This window comes from Monodelphis domestica, chromosome 2 (assembly GCF_027887165.1).
Source record: "Monodelphis domestica isolate mMonDom1 chromosome 2, mMonDom1.pri, whole genome shotgun sequence".
Classification (NCBI taxonomy): Eukaryota; Metazoa; Chordata; class Mammalia; order Didelphimorphia; family Didelphidae; genus Monodelphis; species Monodelphis domestica.
The window spans coordinates 126,258,179-126,277,745 of NC_077228.1; the positions used below are offsets into that span (position 1 = coordinate 126,258,179).

The 19,567-nt window shown below is 35.1% G+C and overlaps 1 protein-coding gene across 4 annotated transcripts in view; it reads left to right on the forward strand.

Moving 5' to 3' along the window:
- The window catches only part of SPATA17 (spermatogenesis associated 17), a 446,142-nt gene that overhangs the window by 204,040 nt on the left and 222,535 nt on the right, over positions 1–19,567 (forward strand). For all 4 annotated transcript variants that reach the window (XM_007481412.3, XM_056815953.1, XM_056815952.1 and 1 more), the window contains exon 6: positions 5,901–6,024. In XM_007481412.3, the coding sequence (XP_007481474.1) occupies positions 5,901–6,024 (124 nt within the window). The remainder of the gene's footprint in view (positions 1–5,900; positions 6,025–19,567) is intronic.

Here is a 19,567-nt window from a genome sequence, read left to right on the forward strand (position 1 = left end):
GAGAAGAGAAGTGAGCCTAGTACAGAACCCTTATGGGATACCCTTGGTTAGTAGGTATGCCCTCTATGAGGATCCAGCAAAGGAGACTGAGAAGGGTCAAAGGTGAAATAGGAAAAAGTGATGTCCCCAAAAGAAAAGAGAGTATTCGAGATAAAGAGGTAACCAACAGGTCAAAAGTTGCAGAGAAGTCAAAAAGAATGAGGACTAAGAAAAGACCTTTGGCAATTGAATAATTGGTTATTTTGAAGGAACCAATTGAATAATTGGTTATTTTGAAGGAACCGTTTTGGTTAAGTGAAGATATTGGAAGGAGGATTATAGTGAATTAAGAAGAAAATGAGAGGATAGGAAATGGAGGTACCTATTGTAGATGTCCTTCTAAAGGAACTTAGTCATAAAGGGCAATAGAATGATAGGCTGATAGTAGAGATGGAAGATCATTTTACAGCTTTTTGAAGATGGGGAAGACATAAGCATATTTTAGGCCACAGGGAGTCAGTAAATAGGGAGGGATTGAAAATAAGTGGTAGAATGGAGATAATAGAGGGAGTGATCTTATTGGAGGAGGCAGAATGGAATGCGATTACTTGAGTAAGTAAAGGGTAAAGTATAAGGCCAGCTCAACATGTATGATAGTGAAAGAAAATGTAGTGGCAGAAGGCATCTGTATGATCATATGAGATGAGTAAGGGAGAAGAGAGAGTTCTTGATTAATGTACCTAAATTTTCCCAGTAAAATATAAGTTTCTCAGATGAGAGAGTAGGGGGAGGTAAAGTCATGGTAGATTTGAAGAAGTTAGCAAAAGTTTAGAAGAGCTGTGGGTGAAGAGAAGGCTAGGAACTTGATAAGGGTAGTATAGTAGGATTGCCTACCTGCCATGAAGGTCCAACTGAGTTTGTATAACCTAAAATTTTAGTGGACCCAGTCTGAAAGATTGTGTGATTTTCTCCACCTTTGTTCTATAGCACATGTGTAGGATAAATGGTGGCAGTGATGGTAGGATGAAATTTGGTAGAGCAAAATCAAAGATATAAGTGGGATATGGACTCAGTATAGAGTTGAACTGGTTCACAAAGAGGTCAAGATGAGAAAAGAGGAAAATGTGGGTTGTACAGGAATGATGGCCTGGGACAGAACTGAGGAGTTGAGGGATTTGAGATCACAGTGTGAAGGAAGAATAAGATTTAGTATGGGAAGTTGAAAAATGGAATTGAGTGAAGATTTTATTAATTTAATTTTTTAGTCAATGAGGTATTTGCTATTTACTTCATATTGGACAAATAATAGAATGATAACTCATTAATATTTATAGTCAGTCAGATAGTGATGACTCCCAAAGTATAATTATGAGATTGGGTATTTTTCCCTTTTTTATTAGCAGGATTTGCTGGAAGAAGAAAATTAATTTTGAATTAAAAATACTAGTAAAAATGACTTCAGGGGAAAATAATTTTCTGTCTTGCTTTTCTAATAGACATGCATCATTATAAAGCACTCAGAAAAGGAAATCCTTGTCATGAGAGAGTAAAGATGAATTTAAAACAGTATGAAATTAATTTTTTTCAAAGTTATAATTGAGTATAACTGAAAACTATAAACCTCAGATCATCCTCTGAAAATTTTCCCTAAACTTCCAGGAAAAAAAAAGTCTTCATTTTATATCACTATTTGACTGGTCCAATTAACCAGTCAGTTTCAACTGGTATCACTTACTATAGAATCATGAATTTATTCAATTTTAGACTGGAAAAGGATCTTAGAAGTCATCTGATCATTTGGGGTCCATTAACTTTAGAAAATACTTTTATTACATATCTCACTATAATTGTTTTCCATTGTTAACTCTGTGCATTTCATTTTATGCATTGAAAGCATTATTTTGAGGAGGAATCCATAGATTTCACCAGAGTGCCAAAGAGGTCTATGACACAAAGAGGGATAAGACCTCTTATTTTACATATTTTATTTTACATAAAAGGAAACCGTAACCCAAAATGGTTTGGAGATGCCCAGGTGCAGATTTTTTTGGTAGTTTCACAATAGTCTCATGACTATAAGATTTTGGTAAAAATAGACAAATTTCCCACAACCTCTCCTACCCTCTATCTTGTTCTGTACTCTGGAGATGACCCCTTCTCCTTGCTAAAGTCCTGACCTTTCCCTTCTTTGGTATTCCCTCTTAGGAATATTTAGAATCTTCTCTGATGGAAATTCCATGTCCCATTCATCATTATCAAATGATACCCTCTGCTTGTGATGTCACAAGGGGGAAACCTATCAGGAATTCCTTAAGTGAATCCTCACCCTCCCTCTGAAACTCTTGATCCATTCTCTTCTACACAACTACAAGATCTTGTTGCAGAAGATACCCCAGTTATTTCAAACATAATAACTGGACAAGTGACTGAAAACAACCTAACTGGGGTGTGAGGACACCAGGGTTCATCTCTCCTGGATTATAGACCCTCCTCTTCAGGGTCTAGAGATCAGCGGACCCAAGGCCTGGACCTTATGTACATTTTCCCTTCTGGGGATATGGCTGAATCCTTTTCTCTCAGGTGTCAGTGATAATCCTAGTGTTCCTTTCCCCTCATATCATCCCCCTCCTTACCTCACCATTTCTTTTATTCCCCTCACCCCTAATTTTTTAGCTTCCCTTCTGTACAGTAAAATTTCCCCCCCAAAAAAGGGCTATTGCTTTTAGCATTCTCTCTTGCTTTGCATTAAGACCCCACAAAAAGAAAACTTCCTTTATGGGATCATTCAATAAATATGTAATGAAATACTTAAATAATCATGATGACTATAACATGATCTAAGTAAAAATGCCTTGGTCAAATGCCAGTTTCTCAGTGACAGCTGTCTCTGATCCCTCCACCTCAGAATTCCTGCCATATTACATTTATGCCACTATTAGTGAATGTTTACATCCTACAGCAAGCATTTCCTTCAACATGCATGTTATTAAATACCTTCTATGTGCAAGGCACTGTGATGGGTTCCACAAACCCTAAACAAAGATGTCCTCAAGAAGTTTACAATCTACTTTGTATTGTATCCAAAGCCACCCTTACTAAAATTATAATAAATGAGCAATTTTATAGTACTTTAAGGTTTGCAAAGTGCTTTACAAGTATTTCATTTGATCCTCAAAACATTCCTGTGAGGCAAGTGGGGATACCACTGCACAGATGAGGAAACTGAGGTAGACAGAGTTTAAATTACTTGAGTCGGTCACACATGTAAGTGTCCAAATTTCGATTTGCCTTTATATTTTACTGATTAGATATATGGTACTCTATATATTGTCCCACCTACCTGCCTCTAAATCACATAAGCTCCACAATCTATGAGATTTAATCTCATTCTTCTTTGTATCCCTAAAAGTGTATAGAACATAATCTTGAATATAGTAAGGCCTCAACCAGCATTTATTGACTGGTACATGAATATGTATTTTCTTACTTTCCTGCCCCTATTTTCTATCCAAATTATTTCAGAATATCTGAATTACTTGAGCTGTCTTACACTGTACTGTGTTGAATTTTGTGAATTTTATGATCCTAAAGCCCCAATCTCAATTTTTGTATTGTAAACTAACACATTACTCATATTCATTTTACATATTAGTATGCCGTAGCCATTCTTGGTTATTCTGTAACTTTTCCACCTCCTGAACATGTATTGTCTGGCTATTCAGGTTTCCACTCACTTAAATGATTTAGAATTTAAGTTCTCAGTTCATCTGCAATTAGATGCTGACTTATTTCAAAAACTTAATGGTTATAGAGTACTATTCAAGAATTTAAAAATCTCATCATATTTACTTCAGAATCAAAGGACCATAGTTTGAAATCTGGCTTTAACCTTTGTGATAAGTGATATGGGCAATTATAAACCCTCTGAATCTAAGTTTCCTCAACTGTAAAATGAGAGAGTTGGACTAACTGGCTCTAAAGGTCCAAATCTACAATTCTCTTATTCTACAAATTTCTTTGAGTTAAAATGAGATTACAATACTTTGAATACACAAACATAATTTATCTATGTATTTCTTTTAGAATTCATAATATTTATCTTTGAAGTAATAAAAAATTCTCAGTCATTGCTGGATAGCAATGTGAAATAAAGTAAAAGTAAAAGTGTACTTCTGGAAGCTAAATTTGTTGTGTACATTTATTTTTTTAAATTTTCAGTGATAATAAGATTTAAAGAAGGATATAATGAAGAGACGCAAAAGAATGACTTAAAATGTTTCATAAAATGTATTATGTCTTCACCCACTATTTATGTGTAACAAAAGACAATGATTTTTTTTTTGTTTAAAAACACTCATTTATTCACATATAACTGCCTTGAAATCTGTACCGTAAGGACAAAAAAAGGTCACCAATCCTTCCAACTCCTAGTTCTTTGTCAAAAATGGACACAGTTAATGAGGTTTGTTTGGTACAGCACAAATTCTCAGACACAGATAGAGATCCTTTCAATGGAAACAAATTTGTTTGGCTTTACCAGGTTACTTAGCGATTAATAATAGCCTTGAGATGCAGGTCAAAAAGGTCATTGTACCAGCTTGCCAACACAATCTAAATGTGCAGCTAGTTCAGTTCTCCAGTCTTGGAGACCCCCAAAACACTATGCATAAAGTAAAACAGGCTATTTTCCAACTCCTTTTTTTCATATTAATAAGCAATTTTCAAGAGAAGGGTGGCAAAATGGGGGCCATGCCACTCCAAGTAATTCATTTATTTTGCAATTTAATCTTATATTGAAAAAAATTACACTGCTACAAAAGCATAGCATGGTGATTTTTAAACGTCAGTATGTTTCATAAGTAACCTTGTATGAAATATTGTATTAGTACCCTTTAACAGTAAACTGTAAAAAAGATTTCCACAGATTGAAATAGATGTATATGTCTTTTTCTTACTTGACCCCCCCTTTCATTCTCTTTCCCCTTATTACCTTTGTGGCAAAGGTTTTACCTAAAATATGCTCATTTACTATTGTATTATGTTTTTGTATGTGCATTTAAAAGTATATTCTAAAACAAATCCTGAAAAGATACTGTGATCTGGGAAAAATATTAAGCAATATTCCAAACCAGTTTTTTAGCAAGTTTGATTCAGGTATTCTATTTAAACTTCAACAAATATTTATGGAGGGTTGACTAGATTCAGATAGTTGCTGGAGAAATACACAGATAACAAAACACTATCCTTGTCTTCTCAGAGCTCACAATTCTATATACTCAAAACACTTAGAATTATGTCAAAATACCAGCCTATGTTTATTGATCCATACTTGATATATGTATACATGAATATATACTTGTCAGAGAGATACATAAATCTTTTTTTCATTATTTTAATTTTATTGAACATATGAGAAAGACGTGAAATGTTTCATTTAGTATAACATTTATTCTGTCTGTACACATCAGTGAACTAAGTGTCAGTCTTTTGTATGCAGGCTAATGTAGGTTGTCTGTTTCTTATTGATATTATTATAAATGCTAATTGAGATTAAGTTGTATTAAATTATGTGTACAAAAGACAGATGCACAATTTTGAAATTGGCACTGCATATAGAAATAATGATTCTAGATGCCTCAGTATTACAATCAAGGCTTCAGAATTTTAGTAGCTTAACTGACTTGTTTAGGACAGTTAAACTCACTGTTTAATCATCTCAGGCAAGCTCTATTTTCATAATTTTCTTTACATTTAAAATGTGTATTTTGTAACTTCACGGATTAATTGCCTTTCTCAGATTTGTGGGCACTTTAAAAACTGTTTAGCCCATTGCAGATGTGTCTTTATTTCTACACCTAACAGGTCCTAAAAGAAATTAACATTTGGTTGATTGTAAATAACAGAGAATTGTTTTGATGCAGGGAAGCACTGGAGGAATTTGCTGAGATGAGGGGGAGAGAAAAGAAGAAGGCTGACTTAGAGAAGGAAGAAAAGAGAAAGCAGAACCAAGCTCGAAAGACCCATTACCTTCTCAGCACAAAGCAGGTCTGTATACCTGTCCCTGGCAGCTTGTGTGAGCTACTTGAGCCTGGAGTCTGACAGAGATAAACTAGCAGGCTGAATGGGACATGACTTGTTGGAAAGATATCAGAAAGACACTACTTCGAGTTCAATTTCAGGCTTTTCTTTAGGCAAGTGCAGGCACCATGACCATTCTGTGACAGCAGCTTCACAGAGGCAGGAGCTGGGCACTAGCTGAAAGCGGCCAAGTCAGCACTTTGATCTGCCACTGTGATAGCACAACACAAAAGGCATCACCTCACTTTCAAAACTCATTTTGACTGCTTTATGGGTGTGTTATTGAACTTGTGGAGAACTAACTAGTTCTTAAGAAGAAGACACTTTCATTTTCTCTCTTTTAATTGAGCTGTGGCAGAATCAGTCTCTACCTTTTCATTGTTTCCAAATCTCTTTTAAGGAAGGTTTTAGGTGAAGTTTTTTCAGATCTATTTGCTCCAGCCAAGTTTTTCCTTTGTTTTTAGTTATTTGGTCCCCAGATTTTTTGTACTTGGGAATCACTTTTGCCTTTGGGGAAAATTCTGAAACGCTATTGTCTTAGCTTTTTTAGTAAGAACAATCTATTATTTTGTAAGTGGGATAGGCATACCAAGATTTTACTGGTGTAGGGGACTGCTAGTGTGGAAACTCCCTGCTCCCCGCAGTGAAACGCTGAGGATCTTCAACTCATTTATAACAGACAGTTTTAGAGAGTTGTCTGGGGAGCTAAAACATTAAAAGTGTTGCCAGTGCTCAAACAGCTAGTATGTGTTGAAGACCGGACATGAACACAGGTAATCCTGAATCCTGAGCCATCCCTCAATCTACTACATATTTCTTCTTAATATTTTACACAAAAGCTTAAAGAATCTGAGTTCCTAATAACCAAGAATGTTCAAGGCAAAAGGTGTTGAATGAATTGAACATTTAAGAGGAAGGTAAGAATTCACATATCAATAAATGCCTTAAAGATTTCAGAATAATAGAATCAAATAATATTGAATTTGGAAGGGACTGGAAAGATCATATAATACAATCCATTCCTGAAACAGAATCCCTCTAGAGTAGATTGTAGAAAGGTCTATCTAACTTTCCTTTTTTGAAAAATAGATTTCTTTTGATGTCTTTTGTTTCATATCATCTAGATTTTCCTCAGCATCCTTCTGCCTTTCATCACTAATTTTAAAAAGAACGAGAATAAAGCATTAAATGAAGACAACATATTTAAGGGACAACTAATGTTTTATATAATGTTTCTTACATGTGAGACCCCTTCTTCCCCCATCTCTCCAGGCAGGATGTCTGACTCTTCTTTAGAATGGACTAATTTTGTTCTTCATAATTTTGGTAACATTGATTTTGGATGGTTTTATGGTTGTCATTCTTTCCATTTACATTGTTTTAGATATTGTGGTTTATTTCACTTTTCATCAGTTCATTTGAGTCTTTCTACACTTCTCTGTATTTATCATGTTCATCGTTTCTCACAGCACAGTAATGTTCCATCACATCAGTCAATTTGTTTATCCATATCCATTTATCCATGCCAATGGACATCTTCTTTTCCAGTTCTTTGCTATGATAAAAACTGCTGCTATAACTATTTTGGCACATGGAACTTTTATAAGTTCTTTAGGGTATAGATATCAAGCATGGAATCGTGGATCAAAAGTTATGGATGTTTTCACTACTTTATGACCATAATTCCAAATAATTTTCCACAATGGTTGTACTAATTTACAATTATACCAATAATACTATAATATGCTTGTTATTCCACAACCTTGCTAGTATTTATTATTCTCATCTTTTATCATCATCCAGATTTTGTTAACTAATAAGGTAGAATTGTTATCTCCTGAGATAGCACACCCTCCTTTGAGGACATTTTTTAAATAGAGTCTACATCTACTTCTTTGTAACTTCTAATTCTTGCTCCTACTTCAAGATTTTAGAACCTAGCAGAGGCCTTGGAGTCAGGAGGACCTGAGTTAAAATCTGGCCACAGACAATTTATGTCTCTGTAGCAACCTCGGCAAGTCACTTAAATGCTGGCTGCCTGATTTTTCTCATCTGTAAAAAATGAGCTCGAGAAGGAAATGCAAAAAAAGAGTTGGACACAACTATCAACAATAACAACTCTAAAAATGGAATTATATGATAAAGATCAACATGGTTTCTGCACAAGCATAACATGCAAATTCTTGAAGTATTCCATATAATTTGGCTCAATTCCTACCTCCCACAAAAGACCTTTCCTGAGCTCTCGACATTTCCCTTCTACCTCAAATCAATAGTAGTGTCTTCCTTTTGAGATTACTTCCAACATATATTTTTTGCCTACATAGTTTTTTCTATGTTCTCATTCATTAAAATATAGGTTTTTTAAGGTTCAGAACTACTGTTTTTGCCCTTTTTTGTATCACTAGTGCTTAGCACAGTGCCTGGCATATGGTAACACTTAATAAATGCTTATTGATTTGATGCAAGCTTATTAGATTCAATTTAACAAACATTAAATGTCTTCTGAGTACATGGGAAAAGCTGGGTGATGGGAAAGACAAAAATAAATATTGAATAGTTCTTCCTTAGAAGTATCATACACATTTAAAAAAATCAGAACACAATAATACTGGTACTAGACTTTAAAATTTATTTCACTCTATTTTTAGTACTAATTAAGATCATCGGTGAAATATTTAGAGCTTCAAAGAACCTAAAAATTACACCAACCTTCTTGTTTACAGATGAGCAAGCAGACTTAATTAATTGCACAAATGACTTACTCAAGGTAATAAATAGAAAATCTGAGACTCAAATCCAGATCTTAAGATTCTAAATTTGGTTCTCTTTTAATGAAACATTTTCATGTCTATATTTCTTGTTATTAGTATTAATGATCTTTTCCTTATGCACATAACACTTTGACATTAATAGAAGTTACCACAAATAAATAACCAATATTGCAATGAGTGAATTAATAGATCCCTTAGGGCTTTATTAATTAAAAAGTTAAAGTAATATTGAAATACTTTTTACATATATTTATTTCAGTGAGACAACTGAACATACTAACATATTTACATAAATAATCAATCATCATTTACTAGTAATAATAAGGTTAATTTGTTGCTACAGACTTAATAGAATTATTCAATTATATTTCTTAGAAAATACTGCTTGTTATGCACCTCCTCACCTGTTAAAAACATGACTGAATTTAATCCATTATTAAATGAGCACATGAAGAACTTTAGTCCCTGTAAATGTTTTCTGAAAAGAAATCATTTTTACTTGAATGAAATTAGGTCACATTCAAATTCTGCACCATTCTGGATTTTTAAACTTTAAATCTTTCTTCTTACAAAAAGAAAATTAATCAGTTATTCATGTCAATTCACAAACTAAATTTCTCACAAATATATGAACACCTTGTTTTAGTTTTTTTTTATAGTTTGCATTCATTTCCCTGTGAAGAAGTTAAAAAGTAGTCGATTTAAATAATGATTGAATATAACATTTTAAGGAATAATGCCTGACAAAGGATGTTTGCGGAAAATCTCGTTTGCAGATTTCCCTTGATATATTTGTTTTTTAAAAGCCATACTTTGATTTCCATGCCTGTATTCTTGGGTAATAAATTATGTTATCTGCTCCACCTACTGGTAACAATATGCAAAGAAGCTTATTGTTAGCTTCATTAAAAGAAAACATCCAAAAACAAAAATCACTATCACAAAAATTGTGTCAGGATATTAGAGAAACATTTTTAGCTTAGGAAAACTAAAGACATAGACTAAAATAAGTGCTTTCAGAGTTATAGGATCTTGCATGGGATACCCCAGAATAATAATTTCTTTATTATTAAAAAGAATAACCTATTTGGTTTCTTTCTTTTTTTCAACATGATAACATATAATATAAACAAATAAACAATAGATTGTTGCATAGTATCTATAGGGCAAGATGTATTAATTTGGCACATGGATTTTAAATATAAATTGTATATGTACATTTATACATTAAAATAAAATTGTAAATCAGTAAATATTTAACATGAAAGTGATAATCCAAAATTTTTGGACACTATTTTCATCTTACTATCATATTTTGAGATGTTTATTATTTTAATGAACAATGAAGAATTCTCATAGAATTATAGAATATTAAACTGGAAGGAATTCTTAGAGATTTTGTATACCATCTCACTTACATATAAAGAATAGTGATATTATGTTATTATATGAAGATAATATATATTATATAATAAAGATAAAGAAAGCGAGTTTTAGTAACATTATAGATACTAGAGTAACTTTTTTTACATGTCCCTGATTTGCCAAGAATGACACCTTTCAATTTTCTTAATTTGTATGAAACTTTTATTATTTCAGTTAAGAAAAAGTGTTTTGGATATCTCAGGGTTCTAATGAGTGAAAATTATCCACAAGTTTTCTAATTTAAATTATATATTTTTTTCTTTTTGTAAAGGAAAATAATTCTGAAATTCAAAAATTAGTCTTTTATATACTATGATGATAAAAGGGTTTCAGCTGATTGGTCTTTTATGCTTAACAACATGATCATAAGACTAGATCTTGCCTGGAAATAAGCTGATTATTTAATGTAATTTAGCAAATTCCTTGATTTATTCAGATCTCTAAGTTTAGCTCTTTATATCTTTCAGATATAAAAAATATTTGGCATATATAGTTAGCTGGCCATGTGACCATCTAAAGTCAATAGAATGTTGGTCTTAGTATCTAATAAGATTAGATCCTTAGTTCAAATCCTGCCTCATATTCTTATTCACTGTTTAACCATGGTCAAATCATTTTCTGTCTGAGTTTCTTACACTAAAAATAATGATAAATAATACTATCTACCCTGCATGTTTGTTCTGACTTTCAAATGAGATGTCTAAAAACATTGCAAACCTAATAGTGCTTTATAAATGCTATTATTATTGTTGTACATCTTTTACTCAGTGGTTATTCAATAAATAATTCACAATTTTAAAACTTTTATTTGATATTAACATATAGGAATATCTTCTTTTGACCTATATATTAATTTCCAAAGTGTGTGTTTATACATCTATACATGCACACATGGATATATGCATATTTGGACACAGTGACACAAAAAGAAACAATGAATAGTAAAATTAAGTATTGGAGATTTTTTTAAAAATATATTTTATTTGATCATTTCCAAGCATTATTCGTTAAAGACATAGATCATTTTCTTTTCCTCCCCCTCACCCCCCATAGCCGACGCTTAAGTCCACTGGGCATTAGATGTTTTCTTGATTTGAACCCATTGCTTTGTTGATAGTATTTGCATTAGAGTGTTCATATAGAGTCTCTCCTCTGTCATGTCCCCTCAACCTCTGTATTCAGGCAGTTGCTTTTCCTCGGTGTTTCCACTCCCATAGTTTATCCTTTGCTTATGAATGGTGTTTTTTTCTCCTGGATCCCTGCAAATTGTTCAGGGACATTACACCACCATTTATGGAGAAGTCCATCACGTTCGATTATACCACAGTGTATTAGTCTCTGTGTACAATGTTCTCCTGGTTCTGCTCCTCTTGCTCTGCATCACTTCCTGGAGGTTGTTCCAGTCTCCATGGAACTCCTCCACTTTATTATTCCTTTTAGCACAATAGTATTCCATCACCAACATATACCACAGTTTGTTCAGCCATTCCCCAATTGATGGGCATCCCCTCGTTTTCCAGTTTTTGGCCACCACAAAGAGCGCAGCTATGAATATATTTGTACAAGTCTTTTTGTCCATTATCTCTATGGGGTACAGACCCAGCAGTGCTATGGCTGGGTCAAAGGGTAGATATTCTTTTGTCGCCCTTTGGGCATGGTTCCAAATTGCCCTCCAGAATGGTTGGATCAGTTCACAACTCCACCAGCAATGAATTAATGTCCCTACTTTGCCACATCCCCTCCAGCATTCATTACTTTCCTTTGCTGTTATGTTAGCCAATCTGCTAGGTGTGAGGTGATACCTCAGAGTTCTTTTGATTTGCATCTCTCTGATTATAAGAGATTTAGAACACTTCTTCATGTGCTTGTTAATAGTTTTGAATTCGTTATCTGAGAACTGCCTATCCATGTCCCTTACCCATTTATCAATTGGAGAATGGCTTGATTTTTTGTACAATTGATTTAGCTCTTTATAAATTTGAGTAATTAAACCTTTGTCAGAGGTTTCTATAAAGATTTTTTCCCAATTTGTTGTTTCCCTTCTGATTTTAGTTACATTGGTTTTGTTTGTACAAAAGCTTTTTAGTTTGATGTAGTCAAAATTATTTATTTTACATTTTGTGATTCTTTCTATATCTTGCTTGGTTTTAAAGCCTTTCCCCTCCCAAAGGTATGACATGTATACTATTCTGTGTTTACCCAATTTACTTATGGTTTCCTTCTTTATGTTTAAATCACTCACCCATTTTGAATTTATCTTGGTGTAGGGTGTGAGGTGTTGATCTATTCCTAGTCTCTCCCACACTGTCTTCCAATTTTCCCAACAGTTTTTATCGAATAGTGGATTTTTGTCCCAAAAGCTGGGATCTTTGGGTTTATCGTATACTGTCTTGCTGAGGTCGCTTTCCCCCAGTCTATTCCACTGATCTTCCTTTCTGTTTCTTAGCCAGTACCAAATTGTTTTGATGACTGCTGCTTTGTAATATAGTTTTAGGTCAGGGACTGCAAGGCCCCCATCATATGTGTTTTTTTTTTTCATTATTTCCCTGGATATCCTTGATCTTTTGTTCTTCCAAATGAACTTTGTTATGGTTTTTTCTAAATCAGTGAAGAAGTATTTTGGTAGTTCAATGGGTATGGCACTAAATAGATAAATAAGTTTGGGTAGGATGGTCATTTTTATTATATTGGCTCGTCCTATCCATGAGCAGTTAATGTTTTTCCATTTGCTCAAGTCTAGTTTTAGTTGTGTGGCGAGTGTTTTGTAGTTGTGTTCATATAGTTCCTGTGTTTGTCTTGGGAGGTAGATTCCTAGGTATTTTATTTTGTCTAAGGTGATTTTGAATGGGATTTCTCTTTCTAGTTCTTGCTGCTGAGCTGTGTTGGAGATATATAGAAAAGCTGATGATTTATGTGGGTTTATTTTGTATCCTGCCACTTTGCTAAAGTTGTTGATTATTTCAATTAGCTTTTTGGTTGAATCTCTAGGATTCTTTAAGTAGACCATCATATCATCCGCAAAGAGTGATAACTTGGTCTCCTCCTTGCCTATTTTGATGCCTTCAATTCCTTTATCTTCTCTAATTGCTACTGCTAGTGTTTCTAGTACAATGTCAAATAGTAGAGGTGATAATGGGCATCCTTCTTTCACTCCTGATCTTATTGGGAATGCATCTAGTTTATCCCCATTGCAGATGATATTAGCTGATGGTTTTAGACATATACTGTTTATTATTTTAGGAATGACCCTTCTATTCCTATACTTTCTAGTGTTTTTAATAGGAATGGGTGTTGTATTTTATCAAATGCTTTTTCTGCAACTATTGAGATAATCATGTGGTTCTTGCTAGTTTGCTTGTTGATGTGGTCAATTATGTGGATGGTTTTCCTAATGTTGAACCAGCCCTGCATCCCTGGTATGAATCCTACTTGATCATGGTGAATGATCCTTCTGATCACTTGCTGGAGTCTTTTTGCTAGTATCCTATTTAAGATTTTTGCATCTATATTCATTAGGGAGATTGGCCTATAGTTTTCTTTCTCTGTTTTTGACCTGCCTGGTTTTGGAATCAGTACCATGTTTGTGTCGTAAAAGGAGTTTGGTAGAACTCCCTCTTTGCTTATTATGTCAAATAGTTTGTATAGTATTGGGATTAAATGTTCTCTGAATGTTTGATAGAATTCACTGGTGAATCCATGAGGCCCTGGGGATTTTTTCTGAGGAAGTTCTTTGATGCCTTGTTGGATTTCATTTTCTGATATGGGATTATTTAAGAATTCTATTTCCTCTTCTGTTAGTCTAGGCAGTTTGTATTTTTGTATATATTCATCCATTTCTCCTAAATTGGTGTATTTATTGCCATATAATTGGGCAAAGTAATTTCTAATGATTGCCTTAATTTCCTCTTCATTGGAGGTGCTGTCCCCCTTTTCATCTTTAATGCTGTGAATTTGCTTTTCTTCCTTCCTTTTTTTAATTAGATTGACCAGTACTTTGTCTATTTTGTTTGTTTTTTCAAAGTACCAGCTTCTTGTCTTATTTATTAAATCAATAGTTCTATCACTTTCGATTTTATTAATTTCTCCCTTAATTTTTAGGATTTCTAGTTTCATTTTCTGCTGGGGGGTTTTAATTTGATCGCTTTCGAGTTTTTTCATTTGCATTTCCAATTGATTGATCTCTGCTCTCCCTTGTTTGTTAATATAAGCATTCAGGGATATGAATTTACCTCTGATTACCACTTTGGCTGCATCCCAAAAGGTTTGAAAGGATGTTTCACCATTGTCATTTTCCTCGATGAAATTATTAATTGTTTCTATGATTTCTTCTTTAACTAAACGGTTTTGGAGTATCATATTGTTTAATTTCCAATTGGTTTTAGATTTGGTTTTCCATGTACCATTACTAATCATTATTTTTATTGCCTTGTGATCTGAGAAGGCTACATTCATTATTTCTGCTTTTCTGCATTTGTGTGCTATGTTTCTGTGACCTAATGTATGGTCAATTTTTGTGAATGTGCCATGTGGTGCTGAGAAGAAGGTGTATTCCTTTTTATCACTATTTGTTTTTCTCCATATGTCTATTAATTCTAATTTTTCTAAGATTTCATTCATTTCTTTTACCTCTTTCTCATTTATTTTTTGATTTGATTTATCTAAATTTGATAATGGTTGGTTTAAGTCTCCCACTAGTATGGTTTTTTGTCTATTTCTTCCTTCAATTCTCCTAGTCTCTCCATTAGAAATTTGGGTGTTATATTATTTGGTGCATACATGTTGATTAATGATATTTCCTCATTGTCTAGAGTCCCTTTTAACAAAATATAATTACCTGCCCTATCCCTTTTGATCAGGTCTATTTTTGCATTGGCTTTATCAGATATCATGATTACCACTCCTGCCTTCTTTCTATCAGTTGAGGCCCAGAAGGTCTTACTCCATCCTTTAATTCTGACCTTGTGGGTGTCATCCCGCCTCATGTGTGTTTCTTGAAGACAACATATGGTAGGGTTTTGGATTCTAATCCATTCTGCTATTCGTCTACGTTTTATGGGTGAGTTCATCCCATTCACGTTCAAAGTTATGATGGTCATTTGTGGACTCCCTGGCATTTTGATAGCCTTCCCTAATTCTAACCTTTTCTTCTTAGGCTCTACCTTTTAGTCCAGTGATTTACTTTGAATCAGTCCCCCTTGTCCCCTCCCTTGATGTTTCCCTTTTTAGTCCCTCCCTTTTTGTTCCCTCCCCCTCCCCCCTCTCTTTCCCTCCCTTTTTGTTCTCCCTCTCCCCCTCCACCCCTTGGTTTTCTCTTCTCCCTACCCTTGTTGGGTAAGATAGAATTCAAGATCCCAATGGATCTGGATGTTTTTCCCTCTCAGAGTTGATTTCCCTGAGATTGAGGTTTAAGTAAACCTCCCCTCTTCCTCTCCTTCTTATAGGAGTTTTCTTCCCCTCCCCTTCCCATGTGAATCTTTGTGTGAGAACGATTATTCTATTTGATCTTTCTTTACCCCCTATTTATACATTACATTTTCCCCACATATTAGTATACATAGATTGATATAAATGTAGTCCTTATAGAAGAGAGTTTGAGTAAAAGAAGAAGATAACATTTTTCCCCTTTCCTTAATATTTACCTTTTCAGGTATTCCTTGCTCTTTGATTTTCGGTATCAAACTTTCCACAGAGCTCTGGTCTTTTCTTTGCAAATTGTTGGAAGTCTTCTATTTTGTTGAATGCCCATACTTTCCCTTGGAAGTATATAGTCAGTTTTGCTGGATAGCTGATTCTTGGTTGGAGACCCAGCTCTCTTACCTTTCTGAAGATTATGTTCCATGCCTTACGATCATTCAGAGTAGAACTTGCAAGGTCTTGTGTGACCCTGATTGACATTCCTTTATATCTAAATTATATTTTTCTGGCTTCCTGTAGGATTTTTTCTTTTGTTTGATAGCTTTGGAATTTGGCAATTGCATTCCTGGGAGTTGTCTTTTGGGGGTTTAGTGTAGAAGGTGTTCTGTGAGCTCTGTCAGTGGCTGTATTGCCCCCTTGTTCTAGAATCTCTGGGCAATTTTCTTTGATTATATCTTGTATTACCATGTCCAGTTTGGTGTTTATTTCTGGCTTTTCTGGGAGTCCAATTATTCTTAAATTATCTCTTCTCCTTCTATTTTCCAGATCTGTCATCTTGTCGGTGAGATATTTTATGTTCTCTTCTAATTTCTTGGTGTTTTGGCTTTGCTTTATTAATTCTTGCTCTTTTACAAGATCGTTGTCTTCCAGCTGCCTGATTATGGCCTTTAAAGCCTGGTTTTCCTTTTCAGTTTCATCACACCGGTTTTGTAGGTGCGTGAATTTCTTTTGCATTATCTCCAACTTTTCCTCCCAGAAGGCTTCCATCTTTTTGGTCATTTCTGATTCAAATTCTTCATGGGTTTGTGGAGAGTTTCCATTTCCTTTGGAAGGTTTTGGAGCATTTTCTTGTATATCATCTTCTATCTGCTCTGTATTTTGTATTTTGGCTCCATAGAATGTGTCCAAAGTCGCCCCTTTCTTCTTATTTTTCTTGGTATTTTGGGGCTTCTGTGCTTCTGTGGAGTTTGCCATCTCTGAATGTGGAGGATTAGTTTTTCTTATCTCTGTCTGGTGTTCAGAGGCTTTAGTCCTGGGCAGATTGTCGGTTCTATGAGCTTTCCCTGGGTTAAACTGAATATGCCTCACTGGAACTGGAGTGGATGGGTCAGACCAGGAGGCCACACTCTCCCCCGGCTCTCTGGGTCGGATTGCTTTCCAGAAGTTGCCTTCAGAATAGCTGGCCATGAGGCTGTTTTGTTGGCCTGCGGGGGGATGGGCTGCGGCTTCCTGGAGCTCCGAGGGCAGGGACTTTCACTGAGACTTGGATAGCAGGATCCAGCCCGTGAGGCTGTCTTGCCCGCCCTGAGGGTTGCTGTTGTTTCGACCCTGCTCTCTGCCGGGGGAGCTCCGAGGGCAGTGACTTTCACTGGGACTCAGATAGAAGGCCCTGAGGGTTGCTGTTGTTTCGACCTTGCTCTCTGCCTGGGGAGCTCCAAGGGCAGTGACTTTCACTGGGACTGGGATAGAAGGCCCTGAGGGTTGTTGTTCCGATGACCCTGCTCTCTGAGCGGGGTGGGGCTGCAGCTTCCCAGAGCCTTGGACTATGCGCTCCTACCCCTTAGGTCCGAGTGATCTCGGGTTCTGGCTTTTGAGTGGGGCCGTACCTTTTGATCCGGGTCCAGGTCCAGGAGGAGGGTTCCCAGGGTCTGTGCTGTTGATCGTTTTGAATTTCGGCGCCTTAGGAGCTTATAGTTTGAGATCGGTTGGGAAGGGTTTTCCGGAGATCTGAACTTTAGCTTTCTCTAAGCCACCATCTTGACCGGAAGTCTGGAGATTTTTTAACCTGCATTTTCCATTCATATTTTTATTATAAATTTCAGGAGTACAAGGGTGAATCTCACCCAACTTCCTCATTTTATAGATCATTTTCAAATCAAAATGCCACCTTCTCAGTTCTTTTTGTCCTTGATCTCTGTTAAGAGTTTGATTATACCCTAATTCTTGAAATACTTCTTAAAAAATTAATTTAATTCCAACACATCAAAGAATCCTCTAGAACACTCCAATTGAATTCCTCATAATTCCTGAAAACAGTTTAGTAAAAAAATTTGTAATTGCAAGTGATATTACATGCAACCTTATACTTCAGGTATGACATTTTTCTACACTGATTTCCACAATATTGGCTTATATTGCAATTGTCTTAGTTCTACTTTCTCTGATTACTCCTCTTAGATTTCCTTCTTTAGTTCTTCCTCTTTCCACCAAAACTGAGATGTCTTTCACCTTTGCACTTGTCCTTTAACACTTTTTTCCTGTGGGAAATAGATCATATCTCATGGCTTCAACAATTTCAAAAATACTCTTGTGCCAAATACCACCATTGATGGTAGTTACCATTTCCCATGCTCCTTAAGTTTTCAAACTTTGTAGTCATCTTTGTATATGAATTGGACAAATCATTAAAATAATGCTGTGACAGCATTAAAATATCTGTCACAGAGAAACTTCTATTCCTTCCTACTTCTATTTTTTTTTTACTTTTAGATAAAATAGTTTGCCCTAACTCAACTCTTAGGTTCAATCTCTTTCTCTATCCAACTGAATGGACATTCCAATAAATGAATTCTCCCAAAATGCTTATTTCAGCATGTCATAATCCTGTTTGAAAAACTTTCAATGATTTCCCATTATCTATTCAGTCCAAACTACTTCATTGGGTAGTTTAGCTGTATCCAAATGAGTTTTGAGAAACTAAAGTGTTCCATCCTACATGTGTGTGTGTGTGTGTATTATATGACAACTAACAGAAGAGACCATCAAGACCATCTAATCTAACCTACTCTGTTTACTTTGAGGACCAGAGGAGAGTGCTACAAAAAAATGTCAGAATGCTGGCAGTGATGGTGACAGCCATTGATCAGGCCAAGATGGCAAAGTAAAGACATTTGAAGCCTGCTAATTACTCTCCAAACAACCACAGAAGAACAGAAATGCCTCAAAACAAATACTGGAGCAGAACCAATAGAAGAAAGTGTGGTGCAGTGCTCTAACTGAAAACAATACCAAGAGACAGCAAGGAGGACTCATTGAAGTACAAGGAGGGAGTGCTGAACAAGCCATAGCCAACCTTATGTAGGATGCTCCACAAGTAACAGGAGAAAGAGAACAATCTCAAGAGTAACAGCGGAAACCAAAGCAAAGCAGAAAAAGCAGAAGTGAGGAAAGTTCCTGCACAACCCAGAATCTCCTTGAAAGCAAGGTCTGCTTTTGACTTTTCTTTGTATCTATAGCATTTAAGCACAGTTCCTAAAACTTGGAAGCTACTTAATATTTATTGACCAACTGACTGCATAATGTGCTCAACTCATTGTCTAATTGTTCATCTCTCTGATGACATCCTTTAAAATCTGCCAGTCTTCCTGTGAAATTCCATATTAATATGTTGCAGCCTAACAAACCTTCCATGTCCTATGTAGATTCTTTTAGGTTACCTGCAACTTTAAGCTCTTAAAATAATACTTTTCTCAATTACATGCAAAATATTTTTAACATTCATTTAAAAAATATTGAGCTATATTCTCACCCCTCCTACTTCCCTGAGACAGCAAGCAATCTGATATAGGCTTGCCATGCATAATAATGTAAAATATTTTTTCTAATTAGTCATTTTACAGAAGAGAACTCAAATCAAATAATGAAAATGAAATATAGTAAGTTTTGGTCTGTCCTCA